At 35.7% G+C, this 22,566-nt stretch overlaps 1 protein-coding gene across 3 annotated transcripts in view; it reads right to left on the bottom strand.

The window, feature by feature from the left end:
- Window positions 1-3,925: 3,925 nt before the first annotated feature.
- LOC306884728 (WD repeat-containing protein 27-like) overlaps window positions 3,926-22,566 on the bottom strand; it is a 48,589-nt gene continuing 29,948 nt past the window's right edge. The window contains exons 26-27 of one of the 3 annotated variants that reach the window (XM_079440880.1): window positions 20,203-20,240; window positions 6,273-6,720 (exon numbers count right to left, since the gene is read on the bottom strand). In XM_079440880.1, the coding sequence (XP_079297006.1) occupies window positions 6,714-6,720; window positions 20,203-20,240 (45 nt within the window). In that variant the 3' untranslated portion in view covers window positions 6,273-6,713. Of the gene's footprint in view, window positions 6,721-20,202; window positions 20,241-22,566 lie in introns of all 3 variants that reach the window. The other 2 variants (XM_079440879.1, XM_079440878.1) reach the window with 2 other exon arrangements.

Raw genomic sequence — 22,566 nt, 5'->3', positions numbered from 1 at the left:
CTGGGGCTTTCTGACTCTGTTTAAAACAAAAAGAGGCAAAGAGAGAAAGTTAGCAAGACAGAGAGAGAATAGGCCTGTCTGGGAAGGAGGAGCTCTGGCCCTGGGTCCCTGGGCACAGAAGGTGCTGCAATGCTGCATTACTAACAGTCTGAATGGGAAGCACCTCTCAGCTTCATTTTCTTTTCTCTCTCCCCCCACCCACTTAAAAAAATATCCAGTCTACAACACAAACGCAAGGCAGGCATGCTCCTCTGTCTCTCCTTCTCAGACTTTGAAGCTCCAGTGCAAAAATCCACCCTACCTCCTGTCCTATTTAGTTTAAATCGTGGTATTCATGTCAGATGCATACCAGCATTCAGCTGCACTCCTTCAGTGTCAAAGAGTTCAGTTCCATGATCAATTTTGGTTCTTTCTCATTTATAGTTTGAAGGATAAATGGCTCTTAAATGTTCATCTCTCTATGAATAGCAAGTTTATAAAATGTATGTAAACATATATATGTCAACAGCCATTTTTTTCAATGTGCTATTTATTAATTTTATTGTTACCACACACACACACACGAATGGTTTCTTTAGCCATTCTTGGGCATACCTTATAAAGAACCTGTTAAGCCCCTGAATAGTTCTTTAAAGGTTCTCTAACTCTCTCTTAGTTTAGTTGGGGAAAGGATTAAAAATGACATTAAAATACAGTGCATTTCCTGAAGAGAATGTGGTTCTCAACCTTTTTTGCCCCAAGGCCCCCTATAAGGAAATATTCCAGGGCCCCCACGCGAGACTTTTTGACATCAGAAAAGCATCAAAGTGATTCAAAACAGCTTTTGCCACTGTAGTAAATTCCCATTCATAGAGAGTGGAGTAACAAAGCTAAAATCGAAGGAGGAGAATGGGGTCCTCCTATAGTTCTATATAGCACCATTTGAAAAAGTAATAAAATGTTACATAAATCATTCTGTTATATGAATAAAACCTTCCATAAAAACCTTCAGAATATATATATGCCAAGTTTAGTCTTGAAACGATTTGGTGCAGACTGATGGGTCCTTAACGCAAACTGATTATATTCACAGCATTAAACTATTTCACACAAGCTGATTGATGCCTATGCAACCAATAAGCTTGCTGCTTTATATTGAAATAGCTGGCTAGCTTTCACTAGAGCATTCCGCAGTGCGCTTCCAGAGTTCCTCTGAAACCGTCCACCTTCCCCAGCTCCACCTGTATAGATCTGCCGTGGGTTATTACAGTAAGTATATATGCTATTTGTGCAGCAGCGGTATGTCTTTAATACTCACAGCACCATATCAGCATATTTAATGGCAGTAGCAAGTTCCTGTACTTGCTTTGTAGCATAATAATCCACAACAACAGCAATATTTTGCTTGCCTGTAGTGTCTTGTGTTCATTTTCCACCAATTTGGCAAGAAGAAGAATTCTTATACGTTTATAATTCTTTATGAATTACATAAAAGTAAATAATTCATATCTTTGAAAGTTATATTTTAAATAGTCTATTCACTGCTTCTTTTTAAAGTTCAGTATCTTTTTTCATTGTCTCAGAATTGGATGTTAGAACTGACAAGTAGGAAAAACTTGTATGTTGTTGGAGAGAATCTGACAAGTTTAAAAAGTATTTTCTGGCAGAGGTCACATAACCAAATGACTTCAGTTACAAGAAACATCCCGCAGTTGCCTTCCGCATACACTTTGCCTCACAATATGGACAATACAAATAAAAAGAACAGAAATGATAATTGTAATTGAGTCTTGAAGTCTGGGAGCTTGATGACCTAACCTCACACAACTCAATGTAAAACCACCCTAAACTAACATGCTATTATTTGAAAAGAGCAATAAAGTATCTAAGGGTCTGACTGTTTTCTCTTACAGGGGATCCATAAGTCTGAGACCACATTGAAAGGCTGGATTGTTTTTCATTTAAACCTGGAAATAACGGAAACCTAAAGTAATAGTTCATCCAAAAATGAAAAGTCTGTCATCATTTACTCACCCTCATGTCATTCAGAAACTATGTTTTTTTAGTCCATAGAATGAAAATCAATGGGGTCAAATAGCCTACTGTTTCCACATCAATTTCTAAAGGTAAAGTGTAAAACTAAGTGTCAAAGACAGAAAATGTCAAATGTTTTTTTATGATTTATTAAACATCAATGAACATCAGGAAAAATATGATAAATGAAATGATAAAATTACATATTTAAAGTCTGGTGGTCTAACACGCACACACACACACAGTCTCACACACAGTCTCACACACACACACACACACACACAGTCTCACACACAGTCTCACACACACACACACACACACACACACATACACACACACACACACACACATACACACACACATGTTGGTTTTTGTGGTTTATGGGGACTCTCCATAAGCGTAATGGTTTTTATACTGAACAAACTGTGTGTGCTATTGCCCTACACCAACCCTACACCTAAACTTAGCCCTCACAGGAGACTTTGTGCATTTTTAGATTTTCAAAAAAACACCATTTAGTATGTTTTTTAAGCCTTTTGAATTACGGGGACATAGGCAGTGTCCTCATAAACCACCTTCATATTGTAATACCTCTGTCATACCCATGTCATTATACAAATTTGTGTCCTCATAAACCACATAAACATGCACACACACACACAGAGACATGGTTATGTCTTTGTTCTGACTTCCCACATGTCAAGTTCAGCAGCTGGGTCCATCTGTTCCTAATTTCAGTGTCAGTCACTGTCTGCAGGGAAAGCAAGCAAAACTGCCTGATCCAGTGTTCCGTTTGGCCGTCTGGTGATCATTTAATCAATGTAACCCAGCATCTAGACATCAGAGAGTTCAGACAGTTCTCAGAGTTCTCTCTAAAGCATCACATGCAGCATAAAGCTAAAATATCAGAACTGGACTTTGTGAGAATCTAAAAGCGAGAGTCTTAAAAATATTTTGTGGCAGAGGTCATACAATCAAATGACTTCAGTTAAGAGAAACGTCTCACAGCTGCATTCTGCGTACACTGACCATAGTTTAGCACACCATATGCTTGATATGAATAATAATAACTGAATCATTTTATTTGTGCTGCTAGTGAAAGTCTTGAACTTCCTGTGACTGATGACCTAACCTCAGAGGATTCATTTACACCTTAATGTAAAATAACCTTATATATCCTTTTCTTTTCTGTCTCATTTTCCAGTAAAATATTTAAACAGCCTTATCTAAGATATATTCCTAAATTAAATGGTAAAAATATATGGGGCTATAAAAATGACTACTTAAGAAAATAACTACTACTACTAATAACTACTAAGAAAATAATAACTACTTAAGGAAATAACTTCTGCAGAGCAAACTAACATATTAAATGAAAACTAGCAGCTGCATATCTCACACATGAAAATAAGCTAATGAACTAATGCCTTTAAAAAGTAAAGAACAGTTGTTCCTGGCAGAGTCATGCATACACAAACCCACACACCAATTTGTCTTTCTCTCATCCTTAATAAGTGCAGACCTCCTTTGATAAAGTGCTCCTCACACTCCTGCATCATATCTAAAATAAATGAATTACATCCTGTACTGACAGAATGAAGGAACATCCTTTGAATTAATTTACACACATAAGGCTAATGTGGGAAAGTTTATTCATTATCCTGTTAACTGGTGAGGGAAATAAAGCACCAAAAATATGTTTTTCAAATCATAAAGACCAGGAACAATCTTTCAGGCCAATGAGATGGAGTCACTTCTAAATCTAAATATACGGAGAGTCAACCATACGGAGAGTTGTTCAAAACAGAGGTATCAAGAACAGGTTTATGTCTTTGCAGAAGGTTTTAAATCTTTTTATTATTAATAATTGTACTAAGTTACATTGGCTGCTGTAATAAGAACAAGATTGTGGCCAATTCAGTATTCTCAATTTATTCTCCATTTGTTTTTTTGACAGCTCATTTCACACATCGCCAAAGCAAGTTTTCAGCATCCTGTCATAAACTTGGAGTCGTTAGGAGGATATTTGTAAAAACTAGGTCTCTGAAAGTAGCTCAGAATTTTGTTATTCACAGGAACAGACTACCATGAGGTAGTTAAGTGCATCCATTTAACATCACTCTGTTTACCATTAGAAGTGCAGCTTCTTTGTTTAGGAAAAGCAGCAAAACCCAGTTAGAGAGAAGTTGAAGCGTTATTGTTTTTCTTTCATTCAAAAGTAGAGATCAAACATAAAACCACCACAAAACTGCCTCAGCTATTGCCTGAAGTCATATGAGGTGAAAATATTTTCCTGTAATGACTCATAACAATGAACAAAAACTGTGGAATTGTTTCCATTCACATTTAAAACTTGCACAAAAATAAAAAATTTAAATAAATCTACTTTTCTTTAGTTTTATCTTGGTATGTCATACTCTTTCAAAAGAAAAAATGTGACCCACAGTACATTGTCACTTCCAAAGGAAACATAAAAATGAATGCTATACGTGGATACGCTACATATCTTGGCATTTTTATGCAAATCTATTATTTGCTTTACATACTGTTAAATATTAAGGTATAACATTAACAATCAAGAGAGTCAATATGAACTGTTGCAAAATGTACTTTGCTAAAGATAACCCTCTGGGATAGTTGCTAAATGGGCAGAGAACAGAATGACCTCAGAAAAGTTATTGATGCAGAAATGCTGCCAGCAGTTGTAGTGGACACCACCCATTATTAAAGACTCAACATTCTTCTCTATCACTTATTTGAAGATCTCTTGGCGCCAGATAGACACAATACACGTCAATACAGCATCCCATCTCTAATCATGTCACAATGCAATTTGTTCCTTAAACATCTTGGTTAGGTTTATGTTTGAAAGCCCAAACCAAATGTATTAAACCTGTGCAAATGATTCACGCAAAAATGCTTAAAGTACAGAGATCACTCAAACTTTGTTTTGTATTGTTAATCTCGTGTATGCTGTCTATTTTTATTTTTGCAAAAGTAACTCCAGTGCTCCAGCCTACAACTAAAATGGTAGCAATTATGCAACCAGAAAAAAGTTTAAAATCTTACATTGACTTGGCATTGTCCACACTTTTTCTCTTTGTTTTGGCCTCTCGTCCACACTAAGATTGTGTTTTTGTTAACAAAAAAAAAAAATTTGAAAATGCAATTTTCATGCTTGTAGTGTGGTATTTGAAAATGATGACGCATGTTTAGTCATGTGATGTTTAGATACAATATTAACTATATAGTCTTATGCCAAAAATCATTAGGTTATTAAGTAAAGATCATCTTCCATGAAGATATTTTGTAAATTTCCTACTTTGAATATATCAAAACTTCAATTTTGATTAGTAATATGCATTGTTAAGGACTTCATTTGGACAACTTTGAATGCAATTTTTTTGCACCCTCAGATTCCAGATTTTCAAATAGTTGTATCTCGGATTTCAAATATCTCAGATTTTCAAATATTGTCCTATCCTGACAAACCATACATCAATGGAAAACTTTTTTATTCAGCTTTCAGATGATGTATAAATCTCAATTTCAAAAAAATGGACCCTTATGTTTTGTGTTCCATTCCTGCAAAGATGAAAAAATAAAATAATCCTGCCAGAAGAATTGATAACTTCATTATGCCTTTGTCTGTATCTAGTGAGCTTTTATCAGGCTTTTACACATGTGCAGTAAGGCGAATTTAGCTTTTTCTGACATTTCAGTGTAGATGGAGAGCATTTTGAAACAAACATGGCATTTTCAAATCTATCCAGACTAATGTAGAGGTCTTAAAGAGTCTTAAAGGGATAATTCACCCAAAATGAAAATTCTATGTTCTTTGTGTTTTTCCAAACTTGTCCTTCTGTGGAACATAAATAAAGATACTTTGAAGAATGTTGGTAACCAAACAGTTTTGGATGCCCTTGACTTCCATAGAATGAAATATCAACATGTAACAGATAATGATGACAATCACTGCAATATCTACACACATGAGTTGTCTTGTCTACATATATTTAGTCATTTATAGCCCTCATCACTCTACTATTGATTCTGGTGAGACTGAAAGATAATAGGAAGTGGCTTTGGCGTTAGCATTTCATTTATGCAAAAACATAAACTCACCTAAAAACGATCTCCTTCCATCCATCTTCATTCAAAGCAAAGCAAGGGGAGCACCTTGAAAATAAATCATTTGGGGTCTCAAATTACTGTAAAGTACATCCTATACAAAATAAGCCATTCTAAAAAGAAGATTTACAATCAAGATACTACTTTATTATCACTTTGCTGCAACTAATATAACACATCAAATAAACATAAGAACCTGTGCATAAGACTTCATAGTGTGTGTACAGTATGTGTATCAGTGCATGGGAACGTGTTGCTATGTAAAGCTCAAATAGTCTTTTGTCTGAGGGTGCGTCTTTGGCTTTGCGGTTGAGGGCGTGAGCATGTTGTCACATCTGTAGGTTGTCAGCGGCGGCTGAAATGATGAAATCACAGATCCCGTCCATGATGTAGGTCTCAGAGGTGGCACACCAGCAGAGTAATCTCAACGTGACTGATGTAAGACTTTCATTAGTCTGCAGCTTTGGTGAACTTGGGGTAAGAACTGAGCCTTTGGGGTAGATCCCACACTTAAGGGAGAAGAGATTCGGCCGGATGAAACAAAGCCAGTTTTCCATCAAGTGTTCCAGTCAACAGCTGTGAAAAAAAAAAGACTTCACTCATGAAACATCCTGTCACTGCGTGAATACGTTCATGATAAAACTGTCTATTCTAACTTTGAGGTCTTGAATGATTCAAGTGAACTTAAGTGCTTGTTTGCAGTTATTAATTCCAAAAGTGCTGTTTAAACAATTTCGTAATCCAATATTATCGCGAGCCACAGACAAAACAGAAACATTACATTTCATAACAACACATCTGCCATCCTAATGATGGGGTAAAAGGATTGATGGTTTTCATTTATTTATATTTGCCAATAAAAATGTTCTGAAGCTTTTATGTCCTGCACTCTGAATTGTGCTCTCCTGAAGACAATTAGCCATTTAGTTATGAAACCCCATTTAATCAGAAGTTTGTTTACTGGAATCAAACCAAATCCGGATTCTTTATGTTTTGACAGACACAAATCAGAAGCAAAACTTCAGAAGTGTATTGTGACACGTAGTCCCGCATCGAACCACCACAAGGTGCCTGGAGGGTTTAGAAGAATGACCTCATCGCTTTGTCACAGGTGGGAGATTGGCCAGTCAGGTTTTACAGAGTGACATGAAACTGTCTTGGACAGAGAATGTCACATACCTGCCTTTACAGACACAGTAAAGTCTTTTGAAAGGCAAAATTAATTTGTCTCTGGGCTTATATTATCTGGTCTGGTAAAAAAAATAAAATATTTAGTTCCAGACGTTTTCAGTTTTCAGAGAATTTGATCTGAGAATGATTTGAGATAAAGCTCTCCATATTGCAAATGCTTTGTCAGTGCAGTCACATTTCAGAATATTGAACTCCATGAAGCATTTCATTGTTCCTCCAGTTAACAGTAAACTACTGTGGTCAGTGAGATGTTTACATCCATGCAAAATCATTGTCCTTGTACTTTAAAGCAGTACATACACAAGTATTATGATTTAAGAACTGGTAAACATGCATCTTATCTGTTAGCACACTTTTTGAGAGACATACAGTATAGACTTTTTCATGACTTTTACAGATAATTCGAAATCATTCGATTTCTTGGCTTCAGCAGGCCTAAAAATAACTTTCTCCAAGATTTCCAGGTTTTTCATGACGTGAAACCTTGTATCGTGCCTAAAACAAACAAGGTGTGATTTGTGTGTAATTTGAATAAACTATTCACACTTAAATATAACAAAAACCATTTCGGTATGAATGAAAGAAAAAAAAAAAGGATTTATTTTAAAGTCCAATTCGTTTGTAATTCTACAAACTCCTAATTTGCTGCTTATTAATACTTAGTAAGGTACTGTAGTTGTTAAGTTTAGGTATGGGGTCAGGAGTCTAAAATATGGTCAAGCAGAATAAGGCATTAATATGTGCTTTATAAGTACTAATAAACAGCCAATATGCTAGTAATATACATGCTAGTTAATAGTGAGAATTGGTACTTGAAATACAGTGCTTAGTACAAAATCTTCTTGTTGCCTATTTTATGAAGATATTTTAATATTTCAGTGAAAAATATTAGAGTTGGATCAGATGCATTTTGTTGTGTGGAAGAATGCAGAAAGAAGTTTCCATCATAAAATCTGCATAAAAAATAATGAGTTATTAGGGAAGAATTCCCTTTTCCATGATCCAGATCTTCTTTTCATTGAGTATTTCTACCACAGGAGTATACTTCAGCCTAAATGGTTTTACAAGCAACTTGACGATAAATCAGAATGCAAAATATCGTAGTTTTTGACGCAGGTTTCATAACCTGATTTACTGCAAGGTTCACTGGCTGAAGGCTAAGGAAGGAAGAAACACAAATCAAGACTTCAAAATAAAAGCTGAACGATAACTTGTAGACATGCTTACATGTTTGTTTTTAGCTCATAGGGGGGTCGTTTAATATAGTTAGAATAGCCTCTTTAGGATATAAAGCTTTTAGTCAGGCTATGTTTGCAGTGACCCAAGAAATCTGGGAATCGAGTGCCAGATACATTATGCTACCAACAAATATTAAAACTATAGGCCTAAAGCATACATTTTAGAAAAACAGCAGTGCCTGAGATACCGGAAATTAATATAAATGTAAATAAAGAAATCAAACATACAGTGGTGTTCAAAAGTCTCCTTTCCTTTCATTAAAACATTTTCAGAAAAATCCTATTACATCTCAGATTACCCTGAAGTCACAGAGAAAATCCACTAAGGCACCTTGAAGCTGTGAAGACTGTTTAATTGCTCAGTTGCTCTAAACCAGTGATTTGAATTATGAGAACATATAAAATGACATAAAACCTTTTTCTGCCAAATAGCAGCCTGCATAACCATCTGAATTGCTTTGAATGATCTGCTCTGAGGAATCAAGCCAGCTGCCTCAGGGCTGGTGTCAGCATATAGAGGGGTGTCTCCAAAAAATGTGTAGACTTTCAGAGGGAAAAGCTGAGAGCACAGACAAAGCAAACTGACAGTGCCACTGCCACTGCCCAAAGCCACAAGAGTTATACAAGCAGGAAAATATGCCATCTTGCTGGGCTCACACTCTTATTTTACCATGGATATTAGCTTCTTTAGCAAAACTGGGCAAGAGAATTTATTTAGTATGCTTGACCGTTCACTAATTCACTAATTCACAATTGGAAGTCATGTTGCACTTTGTATCCAAAGACTTTTTAATATACTAACACACGGCCTGACTGCCTATTTCCCTGTGTTTCTATTATAGTTACAGCTCAAAAGCAGCCCAAAAGCACTCCAAAGCTATTTCTTCTGACAAATGCAACCTCAAGACAAAGCTCTTTAGGTCAGATCACTATCACTGTCCTCACATGAATCACTTATTTAAGCTTAGCTTTACACATCTTCCATCCCTTGCATGTTCATATTGGAACATTCTGATTTGATAATGGTTTAAGACACTAATGAAAATGTAGTGCTCAAACATTTATCAATTTACAGGCTCTATCACAGCGTCTATAATTTTGGTAAAATGAAAAAGAAAAAGAAATTCCTACCAAACAAGTATCTTAAGCTCACCAATGCTGCATTTTAATTGATCAAAAAGATACAGTAAAAGAGTAAAATATTATTACAATTTAAAATAACCGGTTTCTTTTTTAATATATTTCAAAATCTAATTATGCCTGTGATGGAAAAGCTGAATTTTCAGTGTCACACGATCCTTCAGAAATCTTTCTAAAATGCTGATTTACTGCTCAAGAAATATTTCTTATAAATGTTGAAAACAGTTGTGCTGCTTAAAATCATGACACATTTTTTTTTCACGACTCTTTCAAAAGAACAGAAGTTCAAAAGAACAGCATTTATTTGATTTGTAAAATTATAAATGTCTTTACTGTTAATTTTGATGAATTTAATGTCCTTACTGAATAAAAGTATTAATTTCTTCTTCAAAAAAAAATCTTACTGACCCCAAACTTTTGAACAGTATAGAGTAAATAAAATGTTGGGTTCAATATTCTTTTATTCTGAAAATAGGCTTAGAATTTTTAAACTTAACTTTTAAATAATAATATCATCATTAATCAAACAAAAGTTCAAAAAAGAAAGGGACAACTGAATGATTTCCTATAATCGTAATTATCAAGTATGGAGACCTGCACTGATTTTTGCATGCAGGTTCTCACCCAGGTAGGGTGCTAGCAACTCTTCTGCAGAATCTGCACAGACAGAAGACATCTGTTAAAGGTCACACCTCTGCACTAACTTCCACAGGAACATTTCAGACTTGGCTTATTGGTAGTGTCTGCCTGAACGGAAAGTCTCTCTCACTCTCTCTCAAATTAGGTGGTCAAGCTGTGAGCACCTGAAGAAGGAGAAATCAAGGCCAACTCAAAGGGATTATGCTTTCAGAATTATACATAGTAGTTGTGCTGTTTGGACACCAAAGGTGTGAGTCACACACCGATATCTTCAAGTGCGCAAACCACTGTTTAAAAGACTTCATTTTTCTTACCTTCTTCATCGGCCAGCAATGACTCATCCTTAAATGTCCTAATAACACAAAAAGCCAGTGTTTTGAAAAGAGGAACTTAACTTGAATAATTGAATTAAATATGACCGTTCACAATACGAACTTCTGTAAGTGGCTGATTAACAAGCAAAAGTAGGTTACAGAGGCTGAGTGCAATATCTTCCCTTGTGTTATTATGTGAATAATAGGTCTAACATAAACAGAAACAGCTACTTTTTAACAACACATAGCTTAACATTACAAAAGTGACCGAGATGGAGAATTGAATTAGCAGAGGAAAAACCTATGCTAGGAGAATCTTACATCAGACATACATTAAAATGGGGAATGTCCTGGAATGAGGATGACATCTACTTTGGCAGAGACCATTGAAGCATTACAGACAGCAACTGCAGTGCAAAATGGGATGATAACTTCATTATAAATACTATAAAGTGGTCAGTTACACTACGATGCCAAGGGCCAACTGCTGACCATGTATTTCTAAAACATAATTTATTTCAAAAACAAAAAAAATGTAAAACTAAATCTAAATATAAAAATAACATAAATATTCTAAACATATATCTTGCTTAATTTCAGAAGGCAAAAAAAAAAAAAAAAAATATATAAATATATTTTTGTGAAAGGTTGAACAGGTTGAAAGGATGACCTTAAGATTCTGTATTATTTTATGCAAAATGGCTTCCACTGCACTAAACGTCTCTCCAAACTCATGACCAAAAAGCAGCCAAGAGATACAGCTACAGCTGTTTATGCAATAAAATCCAGCCTCTGTCTAAGGATATAACTCTTTCTTGTCACACATAGCTTCCAAAATCCATGTGCTACAACTTAAAGACAAATACCGCTGAATGTGCAGAAATAATATACAGTGGCCTCAAAAAGTATTTGGAAATTCAAGTTACAAAAAAAAATGTCTGAATGCCATTGTATTATATACAAAACATCAAAGCATGTGCCATCTGCAACCGAATAATGCTCAGCATAGTTTCAAAATTAAATTCACTTTTCTGAGCCATCTGACTTACTTTTATAGTTTACTCACCAAGGCTGAATTTACTTGATTACAAATACAGTAAAACAGGATTTTGAAATAATGTTACAATTTAAAATAACTGTTTCTATTTTAAAAGATTTCAAAATGCAGTTTATTCCTGTGATGGCAAAGCTGAATTTTCAGCATACATTGCTCCAGTCTTCAGTGTCATTCAGAAATCATTTTAATATGCTGATTTGGTGATTAAGAATTTTTTTTTATCATCAATATTAAAAAGTTGTGCCGCTTATGCTTTTTAGTGCCTTTTTAAACCAACTGGTCCAAAGATGATTTTTTTACAGTACAAAATGCCCAAATGCTTTTTGTCTTAATTTCTATTATTCAAAACCTGATTAATATTTTGCTTGTAAAGTGCACCTATGGTATTCAGATATTAAGTGTAACTTTGGTGTTCAAATATTGTTTGGGGACACTGTATGTTTTAAAGGGAAGAGAAAAGAATTGTAGAGTTGCCATTAAAACACTATGGGAAACACTATGCAGTAAACACAGGAAATAAACTTTATCACACTTCACTGTTTGTGTGAGTAAAAACAATGCATGCAGGTTTGAGTGATGGAGTACATTTCAAATTGGAACTGGATATCAAATTAGATATCTAACCGCATTCCTCATAATAAAGTGTCCACTATACGTCCGAATGAAATGAGACCTGTGAGTGAAGGCATGTTGACTTATGAACTGAGCTTTTAAACTCCACAGATCTCTGTATCTGAGCCAGTACAACATCGACCACTAAGACTTTCCACTTCTAGTCTTGGAAATCTGAATGAATAAGAGCTTGGAACAGGACAAAGAAAAAGAGCAAAACAGTGCATACAAATCCCAAGGCCATGTGCATATCAATACCAGCTCAAAACACAAGGACCAATTCACACTGGCGAATTTAAAACATAATATGGGACTGGTTGTGATTACACCTAAAGGAATGAACACTGAACCACTTTGCGGATCAGAGACCTCCAACAATGAAAATGCTCAAAAATGCATGTTTATATTTTCCCCCCAAAAATAGGAACATGGCATATTTTTGGTCTGATAATGGGGATATAAGCTTCAAAAGCTTCAAATATATGCAAAAGCACCATAAAATTCTCATAAAATCTTCTGAAGCTAACCAATAGCTTTGTGTGAGACAAATCTGGACCTAGTTACTGATAATATCGCCCTGCAGAGCTTAACATCTGTCAACTGGATCAACCGAGTCACTGAAAAGATTCTACTTAAAAGAATCTTTCATTCATGAATTGGACTGTACTTCTCTTGCTAGAGCTCAGTGAATAATGAGTTTAATTTAGGTTTTGTTCTTCATGTAAACCTGTTGTATTGCTTCAGAGGACTGCTTTAATGATATGTTGCCGCTGCAAACTTTTTGAGGCTTAAAAGCTTCAGTCCCCATTCATTGCTGTTGCGTGGAAATGAGGATGAAAAATAGTCTTCAAAACATCGCTTTTAGAAGATCATACCATTTTGGAACAACATTAGGGTGACACAATTCTGGGTGAATTATTCCTTTAAGTGATAAGTTTGGAGTTATGTCTGGAGACTTCTATCAGAGGACACTTCATTTCCGTTTCGAGAATAGACAGGCTGCACTTGAACATCTGCTGTGTGCTTGAATAATAAAGAGTACTATCAAAGCAAAACAAGCCAATTATGGTCCACATAATGATCTGATCAGCCATTGAAGTGAACAGCCAAAGCCAAGATCTGATATCCAGACTCAAAACAACAAAACAGCTAAGAAGCTGACCTGGTCAGGCTAGAGAGGATGACACTATAGACGTGTCACAGGTATGGACATTATACTCAAACAAAGTACCATCAAAAACACTACATTTATTAATTTTTTTCAAGTTTTGTCCCCTTTAGTGGATAGAGAGCAGGGTAACTCTATTTGCATTCCAATTGGTTCATTCAATTCAATGTTCCCAGCCAATCAGATTCACGTTTATGACTCATTACCATTTACATTTATTCATTTAGCTGACGCTTTTATCCAAAGCGACTTACAATTGCTATATATGTCAGAGGTCGCACGCCTCTGGAGCAACTAGGGGTTAAGTGTCTTGCTCAGGGACACATTGGTGTCTCACAGTGGATTCGAACCCGGGTCTCTCACACCAAAGGCATGTGTCTTATCCACTGCGCCACCACCACCATTTTTAATGAATGCTTTGTCTGTGTGCTATGCGTGTCCTCATCTTAGCCCATCATCTCCCCAGCACCACCTGCCCGGATCTGCTATGGGGATCTTCCTCTCTGCAGCATGTTTCTTTTTAATTTTATGATTTGAGCATTTAGCAGTAGCAAGTCTACTTGCTCTGCAGCATATAATTAAAAGGTTGAGGTGCGTCTGATACAGAACAGCATACGCTGTTTGCGTTTAGTGGATGCTCTCCAAAATGGGTCTACGGTGACGCGGAGAAGATGAATTGTTGAAGAAAGTCATTATTTTTGTTTTCTTTGCGTACAAAAAGTATTCTCGTAGCTTCGTAAAATTACGGTTGAACCCCTGATGTCACATGGATTATTTTACCGATCTCCTTGCTACGTTTCTGGACGTTGATCGTGTTCATTACATTGGTGTCTATGGGAGGGTCAGACAGCTCTCAGAATGCATCAAAAATATCTTAATTTGTGTTCCGAAGATGAACGGAGGTCTTACGTGTTTGGAATGACACGAGGGTGAATAATTAATGACAAAATTTTCATTTTAGAGTGGAGTAACTCTTTAAAATACACTACTGTTTCACAATACTGATCAAAAGTTTAGGGCGAGTAAGATTTTTAAAATGTCTTTGAAAGCAGTCTCTTGTGTTCACCAAGGATACATTTATTTTATCAATCGATTTTATCAAAAATGCTATAACAAAGCAAAAAACCCCCCAAAAAACAGTAATATTATAATATATATATTGTGAAATATTATTACAATTTAGAATAACTGTTTTGTGTACAAATAGATTTTAAAATAATTTCATCCTGTGAAAAAAACCCCTGAATTTTCATAAACATCCATGTTTTAAGTCTAATATGCTGATTTCGTGCTCAAGAAATGTTTTTTAGTAATATCAATGTTAAATACAGTTGTGAAAAAAACAACATTATTTTCTTTGTATAAATGTATACATAAATGTCTTTTTGATCAATTTAATACAACTGTTGCTGAATAAAAGCATTAATTTCTTTAAAATAAGTTACTGACTCCAAACGTTTGAACAGTATGCATGTTTTTTCGAAACAATTCTTACAAATTAGTTCAAATAATTGGTGGAACTGAACCACTGTGAAACCCCATTTAAAGACCCCTGACTTAAAAAAGCAAGGTTTAATAATGTCCAACTTTATACCACCTGAAGTCCCTTCACACATCCAAAGGGACATCATTCCAGAAATGTGGTATTGAGAACCTAATGCAGAGCAGGTGCATGACATTCTCTTTAGTCAGGGCTAATACATAACATCACATTAGAGTCTGTACTTCAGTATAGAAGGGGTTTTCAAAGCCATCTCCACGAAATATGATGCCGCATCTGTTTCTGTCCTCAGACAAGTAATTCTTTCAAAAGCTCACACTGATCATTTAAAGTGACCTCCAACACACTCTAACATTTAAACAGATGCACCAGTGGATCATTCAGAGCATGCGCTGTCAAAGCCTGTAATTCAGTTTTATATTTTCTATGTGTTAACATGAGAGTGAGATAAATCATTTGGGGATCTCTGAAAGATGACACGATGTGGCTTTGTACAAGACTCGCAGTTGGATTTACAATACAGATTCCCCAGAAAGACGTGATTGGTGTGACCAATTAATGTCATCTACACAACCACAATGTTTGTAAATCATTCACAGGGTTTTCAACCCTTTATCCAGGACCCTTTCAGCCTGATGTGTGGTCACACATTGATAGACTGCACACAAAAGTAGTCATTTTTCACAAAGACAAATTTTGATCTAGATTTGGACTTGATTTTCTATTCTCATTATCTTTCTCTGACTATAATCCTTCTGTTTTAATGTTTCCAGGACAATATGCCGTAGGGAACAGTGCAACTATAATAAAAACAGGCTTTTAAATCATTTACAATAAATCTTATTCAAAACCATAAAGCGGCCATGTACAAAAATTATCTGTTTTTCTTGTTTGCGGGGTAACATCAGAAAAAATAACTCAATGGCTTCAGCCTTCTGAAATGTCTTCTTCTGGATCTACAGTCAGGTGTTTGCAATGCCCCTAACAGCAATAAAATAACTCTGACATTGACTTAAATGTTACACTATCTATGAAGCAAATAAGCAAATAAATTATAGTTAGCTTGGTGAAAAATGACTTTTTTGTTTCAGTGTTGACAATTCAAAATATCTTCTTTTGTCTTCAACAGAAAAAAATCAAGTCATTAAGGTTTGTAATTTCTATACCTTTAAAGTCAGCATTGTGTCTTGAACATAATGTAGCTTCACAGGAAAGCCTGTTTGTTATTCTGTTCTAACAACTGCTCATCTCTCAAAGATTCCCCATTCCTTATTCATAAACAGAATGTAGCAGAGATGAGCACACACTTTTCCGCTCCGATGAGGAATGCTCTGCATTTGACAGATAGCCGAGTTATGGTGCAGAGGTACTGGAACAACAACTAGTGCTGGGAATCCAAAAAGTGTCTGTCTGAGTCCAAAATGCTTCGGGAAGTCATGACATGGACAGATAAAGGGTTGAAGTTATACAAAATGATTAAGAAGTTCTAAAAGCGCACAGGGGTCAGGGGGTCAAGAAATAAGACAGCCTGAGTGAAGACGATGGGCTATTTTAAAGCCTGGTCCAAAAAACACTACTTGGGCTGTGATTTAATGAAATACATCTAGCAAACAAAATAAAACATTCTGTTTTTATTTACTTACATTGTTAATATGCTTGCGCTGTTCCAAACTAAAATGTTGGTATTTTTCTATGTAGCACAAATTTTTTTTTTTAAAGCGTCTTCATATATAATTTTTCTATACAACAACAGTAGTGATCAGGGACTTTGAAGGTCCAAAAGGACAAAATAAATCACAATAAAATCACAATCACGATGTAAGATACTGTTCTTCCGGACTTTCTATTCATAACAAGAAATGTTTCTTGAGCACCAAATCAGAATATTAGTATGATTTCTGAAGGATAATGTGATACTCAAAACTGGAGTAATGACTGCTAATATACCATAGCATATACTATAGATTTGGAAAGACATGACAGTTAGTAAATGATGACAGTATTTTCCTTTTTTTGAGTAAACAATCCTTCAAAGTCACATTTACATGGCATTGCTATAAAATGTTGCTATAAAGCAAAAGTTTTCCAGGCAAAAATTTCACAAATTAAAAAGAGAAATATATATTTGTCCATATTAGTGTGATGAACTACACCTGTGGTTATTTTGCTATAGGACAACTGTGAGAACTAACTTTATACAGTCACTAAAATCATCTTGGGAGCATTTCGGAACCACAGCAAAAAAAAGCTTTAAAACAAATAAAGCCATTTATGAGATACACTCTGGCATAATTTGTTTGCAGACACCATTGGTATGCAATGCACTGTAATTGTGGTTTAAATGTCTCCAAAATACTTTTTTGGGTCACCGTCTGAGATTATTTTGAAGTCTCAATCGGAGATATCCAAGAGCAGGAAACATTCATTTATTACTGTAACAGAAAGTCTGTGTAATATAAAATATGTACCTGTAGATGTTGGTAAAGTATTTCATCTGATTGTTTAAATCACTAGTGTTTGCCTGCCAAAGATGTCATAGCCCTGAGGTTTCAATGCACCGAAGCCCTTAATGGAAAGCACAAAAGTCTTTCAGAGGATCATTCGCCCAAGGGCCAGAGACAAGGCAAGACTTCAGACAGCTTCAGCTCTTCTGTTGATATATTGACCAGATGAATAAGCGAGCATCTATTTCCCATCAAGGAAGATCTCCCTCCCGATCACGTCTCCCTCTCATGGCCCAGAGAATCAGAGAAGTGAGCACATCCTGAGCTCACTCCAAAGCGCTTTATAAATCCCACACATTTGCAAAGCATGAATCACACTTTCCCTCGCAAATATGTCCTGTAGCACTAAACCAAAGAATACATTTTATAGCCCTGTAAATTACCACTCACCCCTCCCTGCGTTCCACTGTCCAAGGTCACAGCACATTCGCATCTACCACTGATCAAAAACGGTTACAGTGAGATTGCTAATTTGTTGTTTAAAGACATCGTTCACCCAAAAATTAAAGTCCCGCCATGTTGTTCCAAACCTAAATGACTCTCTTTTCTCATTTAAATTATAATGAATGGGGAATGCAATGAATTATCAAGGAATAATGACTTAAATATTGGTCACACAAAAAATGTAAATGTAGCAGTATACGAATCGTATGGCTTGCATCCTTTTTGAAACCTCAAAGTCTCAGTCCCGACTCATTTTAATTACACAGAAAAACAAAAACTTTCTTTTGTTCCACATGCACTCCAACAAACGGCTTTGTTTGATCCTCATGTTCGCATAACATTGTGACTTTAATGTTCCACAAAAGAGGGTCATACAACCTGAGAGTGAGTAATTGAAATTTTAATGGTAAACTGGGTAAACTTTTAAACACTACTTGAAAGGGAAATTCATCCTGTCTATTTTTAAAATGCATGATATTGATCTTATTTTGAATTATTTATGCATGCAGTTTTATTTACGAATTAATTTTTTTGACCATGTAATTTTTCATTAAAAATTCTCCATTTATTTTGTCCGCATAAAAGCTGGCCCTTTCTTAAAATCCACTGCAAGCTTGCATTCAAAACTGATTCAATCAACAGCCATTGCATTGAACAAATTCCACGCCCTACATTTTTTCTTTTCGTTAATACGTTTCACCTGGATGTATTTCACAATACAGAAGAAAAGATCTGTCACTACAGTACCTTTGTAACATTGCAACTATATTGCTCAATCCATAGCTACTAAATCAGGACGGACTCATTGGACCCTTGAACCTGCTGGACTCTTCAACCTTTGAAAAAGTTGCATTAAGGTCTTTTTTTTAGAGCTCTCCTGTGCCTAAAATAATAACCTTAGCAGAGTACATATACTTGATTCACAGTCCTCCATACACCCGGGAACACAACACATAATATCTCCAACGTTACTCAAAGAATATGCCCCCCAAAACGTTTCTTCCTCAAAATACACCTTTAGCACAGTTGGCGAAAACATTAATGTGAACATGAGAATGAAACAAAGACTGGAAAGTTGGAATGCATATGACTACCATTCGATATGAGGACTAAAATAGCAGTATGATGGCTGTAACAGGCCAGTGTGAGTGATGTGTTGAGTTGTGTTGGAGAACAGGGACCGAGGTGAGGACACACTGGACCGAGCGAGGGGTGTAGAGGCTCGTGCTGTGTCTCAAAGCGATCTCCTGACACAAGCTTTGATTCGCTGCTTGAAACCCCCCTGTGGAACCTTTTTCTGTGGATTCATTTAACGGTGAAAGGAAGATGGGGTCCCTCATAGGTCCCACAGTAAGGCAGCGGGACAAAACACACACTGTAAAACATATTCAGTTGCACTCAACAAGATAGGCTGGAATAAAAGAATCCCATTCAGTAGTCGAATAGATTATTCTTTTCAATACCTTCATGCCTTATGTTATTGTAATCTGTCATATTCGAGATGGAAGGCAATCTATCTGTCATTTATACTCGTGGTTAGAAGCAAAATTCAAGACCACAAAAAAACAAGTACACACAAACAGTTATAAAATGTATAGAGGGGCTCTGTTACAAAATCGAGAGATCTGCATACAGAAGTAGTATAACACAAAGGCTGTTCCAAAAGGTATCTGGTATTGTTGGTGCCATATACATATGCATTGCGCTGCATGCAACCCGAGTTTGAGTCTCAGCCCACAGACCTTTCCCGATCCATCCACCCTCTCTCTCACACACTTCACTTCCTTCCATCATACTGTCCTATAAATAAAGAGCAATAAAGAGCAAAAAGGCAAAAATACAAAAAAATAAAAATAAAAAAATAAATAAAAAATAAAATAAAATAAGTAAATCTTAAAAAAAAGCTGTCACAACCGTTACCATTGTTCAACTTTTATGAAATCTAGTTATTTCTATGGGAATCCACATGACCAAGAATATTTCCCTATGCATATTTTGCATTTTGTTAAAGGGGCCATCGGATGCAAAATTCACTTTTCAAGTTGTTTGAACATAAATGTATGTTGGAAGTGTGTGTACATATCTATCCTATAGTAATATATAGATAATCCCTATTTTAAAATCCCCTCTCTCAAATCAGGCTGTTCTGAGGTTCCTGTCAGAATGACGTAGTTCTGTACAGACCCCTCCCATGATGACTGATTATAGATGATTGACAAGATCATATAGATGATTGACAAGCTGTCTTACCTTAGACCCGCCCTCAGTGAGCTGAGAACTGTCTGCCTCTGGTGCAGGGGAAGACAAATGTCTCAGATTAAGCAATTGAAGTGTTTAGTTGTTGGATGTAATAATGAATATAGCAGTCGTCATTAACTCCCACTGAAGAGGCAGAGGGTTAACGTTACTTTCGTTTTGAAGTTAATGCGCCGATCCCCGATCTACATATGTTTGCACGAATCATTCGTGATCCAGCTTTATCTACAGAATAAGTAAGTATATGGGGTTTTGTGAATCTTTGCAAATTGCCTTTCCTAATCATGTGCTAGTTAGCCAATTCTGCAGCTGAAGTTTAGTATGCTCCATAGATATATATACCAAGATGGCTCATTATGGACTGTTTCTATGCGCCGCGATACGTAAGCCATCTGCCATTTTTGGAACAGTCTGCGAATCTTTGAGCGCATTGATCATAGATAGATATATATATATATACAGTGCCCTCCAAAAGTATTTGAACAGTAAAGACAAAATTGCTCTGTTGGCTGTGGAGTCAAGACATTTACAAATATGATTAATATGAATATAATAATATGATTAAGATGAATATGAGACAAAACTACAGAATGTTACATTTTATTATTGGGTTATTCAACACATAGATGTTTTACCAGCTAAGAAGTTCAGCACTTTTAGAGTTTCATCCCTCTATCTGATGTGAGCATAAGTATTGGAACAGTTGCCTCACAGGCCTTTCTAAGTGATCAGCTGTGTCCTGTTGCATTAATTCTTCAGATATTAAAAGCAGGGAATGTGTCGTATAAGTTATATCCATTACTTCTGCATTCTGAATCTTGCATTCAATGATGACACACACAAACCAGGATGAAGATGAGGGAGCTGACTTTGAGAGAAAAGCAAGCAATTTGGATGCTAAAAGAAAAGAGGAAGTCAATTAGAGCTATAGCAAAAACAAAGGGCATGGAGAAATCAAGAGTTTGGAAACCACCAGCAACCAACAATGACCTGATCAGCTGAGAAAACAACAGTAGTTGATGACAGACAAATCATAAAAGCTGTGAAAATGAACCCTAAAAGACGTGTCTGTAAAATCACCAACAACTTCTAGAAAGCTGGGGTGATGCTCTGACAATCTACTGTCCTCAGGAGACTTTGACACAGAATTACAGATGCTACACAGCAAGATGCAAACCTCTGACCAGCACCAAAAATAGAAAGGCAAGATTAGAGTTTACAAAACAGCATAAAGGTGACAGTAGCAGAATGAATTTAGAAGGGTACAAAACTATCTTGCCTACCAATATTCAAGAAAATACCACAAGATTAATTGGGAAGTGCTTCATATTGCATCAGGACAATGACCCAAAACACCCTGCCAGTTCAGTCAAGGAGTTTATAAGGGCAAAGAAATGGGAAGTCTTAGATTGCCCAAGTCAATCTCCAGATTTAAATCCGATTGAACATGAATTTCACCAGCTGAAGAGCACTTTAAAAAATCCAACTTTCGAAAAGTTCTACTAACCAATGTAAAAAAGTAGCCTGAACAAAGAATTTTTAGTAGGAGAAATCAGTTTAATTTTTTGTGTGAGCTGAACAAAAATACTCTAAGCATGTCGCTAGCAAAAGTTGTTTTTTTTTATTTACCTTACTTAGATACTCAAGTATTTGTTATAAGTATTCACAACATATCCAAATGTTCTCCCAACTTTTCAAACTGAGTCATCTGAACAAACAATTTTACATTGAACAACATTGCACAAGTTCCCAGCATGCATTGCAGTTTGAAAACATTTTATGTTAATTATTACTAAAATATTATCATTGTTTTACATTTTACTGGCTTAATTTATGCTCCTGCTGCTGTTGTCACTGTCAGTTAGCTGTCATGTAGATTAGAGTTCATATTTTACGGATTTAAAATTTGTTGATCCTCATCATGGTTGAGAATCGTGTGCTGAGGTTCTGCAAATGTGCATCTCATTGCAACTTGTTAATTACATTTGTCTATTAACATAAATGTTTGCCTTTAGTTTTAAGAGACAAATGCTACCCATATTATGTAGAAGGCTTTGAAAATAAACATTTATCTAAAAGAAAGAGGATTGTTAAAAAAGATTAGCATTGCTAAATGCTAAAACATCTTTGGTTGCTCTAACAGATCTTTTAACACTCAGTAAACTGACTTTTATTCATTAGATGAACTAAAGTTTTTAAGTTGTCGGTTGCTAGTTGAGTTAACTTAAAAAGTTGAATGTGATAGGTTGCCTTATTTTTGTGTGTTAGGTCAACTTTTTTTTTTTTTTACAGTGAGGAGAGTAAAGGCAGAAACTCCCCAAAACAAGCTACAATTGGAATTGGCTGCATTAAAGGCTG

Source organism: Barbus barbus, assembly GCF_936440315.1.
Source record: "Barbus barbus genome assembly, chromosome: 18".
NCBI lineage: Eukaryota > Metazoa > Chordata > Actinopteri > Cypriniformes > Cyprinidae > Barbus > Barbus barbus.
The sequence above is the reverse complement of the archived record's forward strand: the minus strand, read 5'-3'. Positions and strand labels throughout refer to the sequence as shown.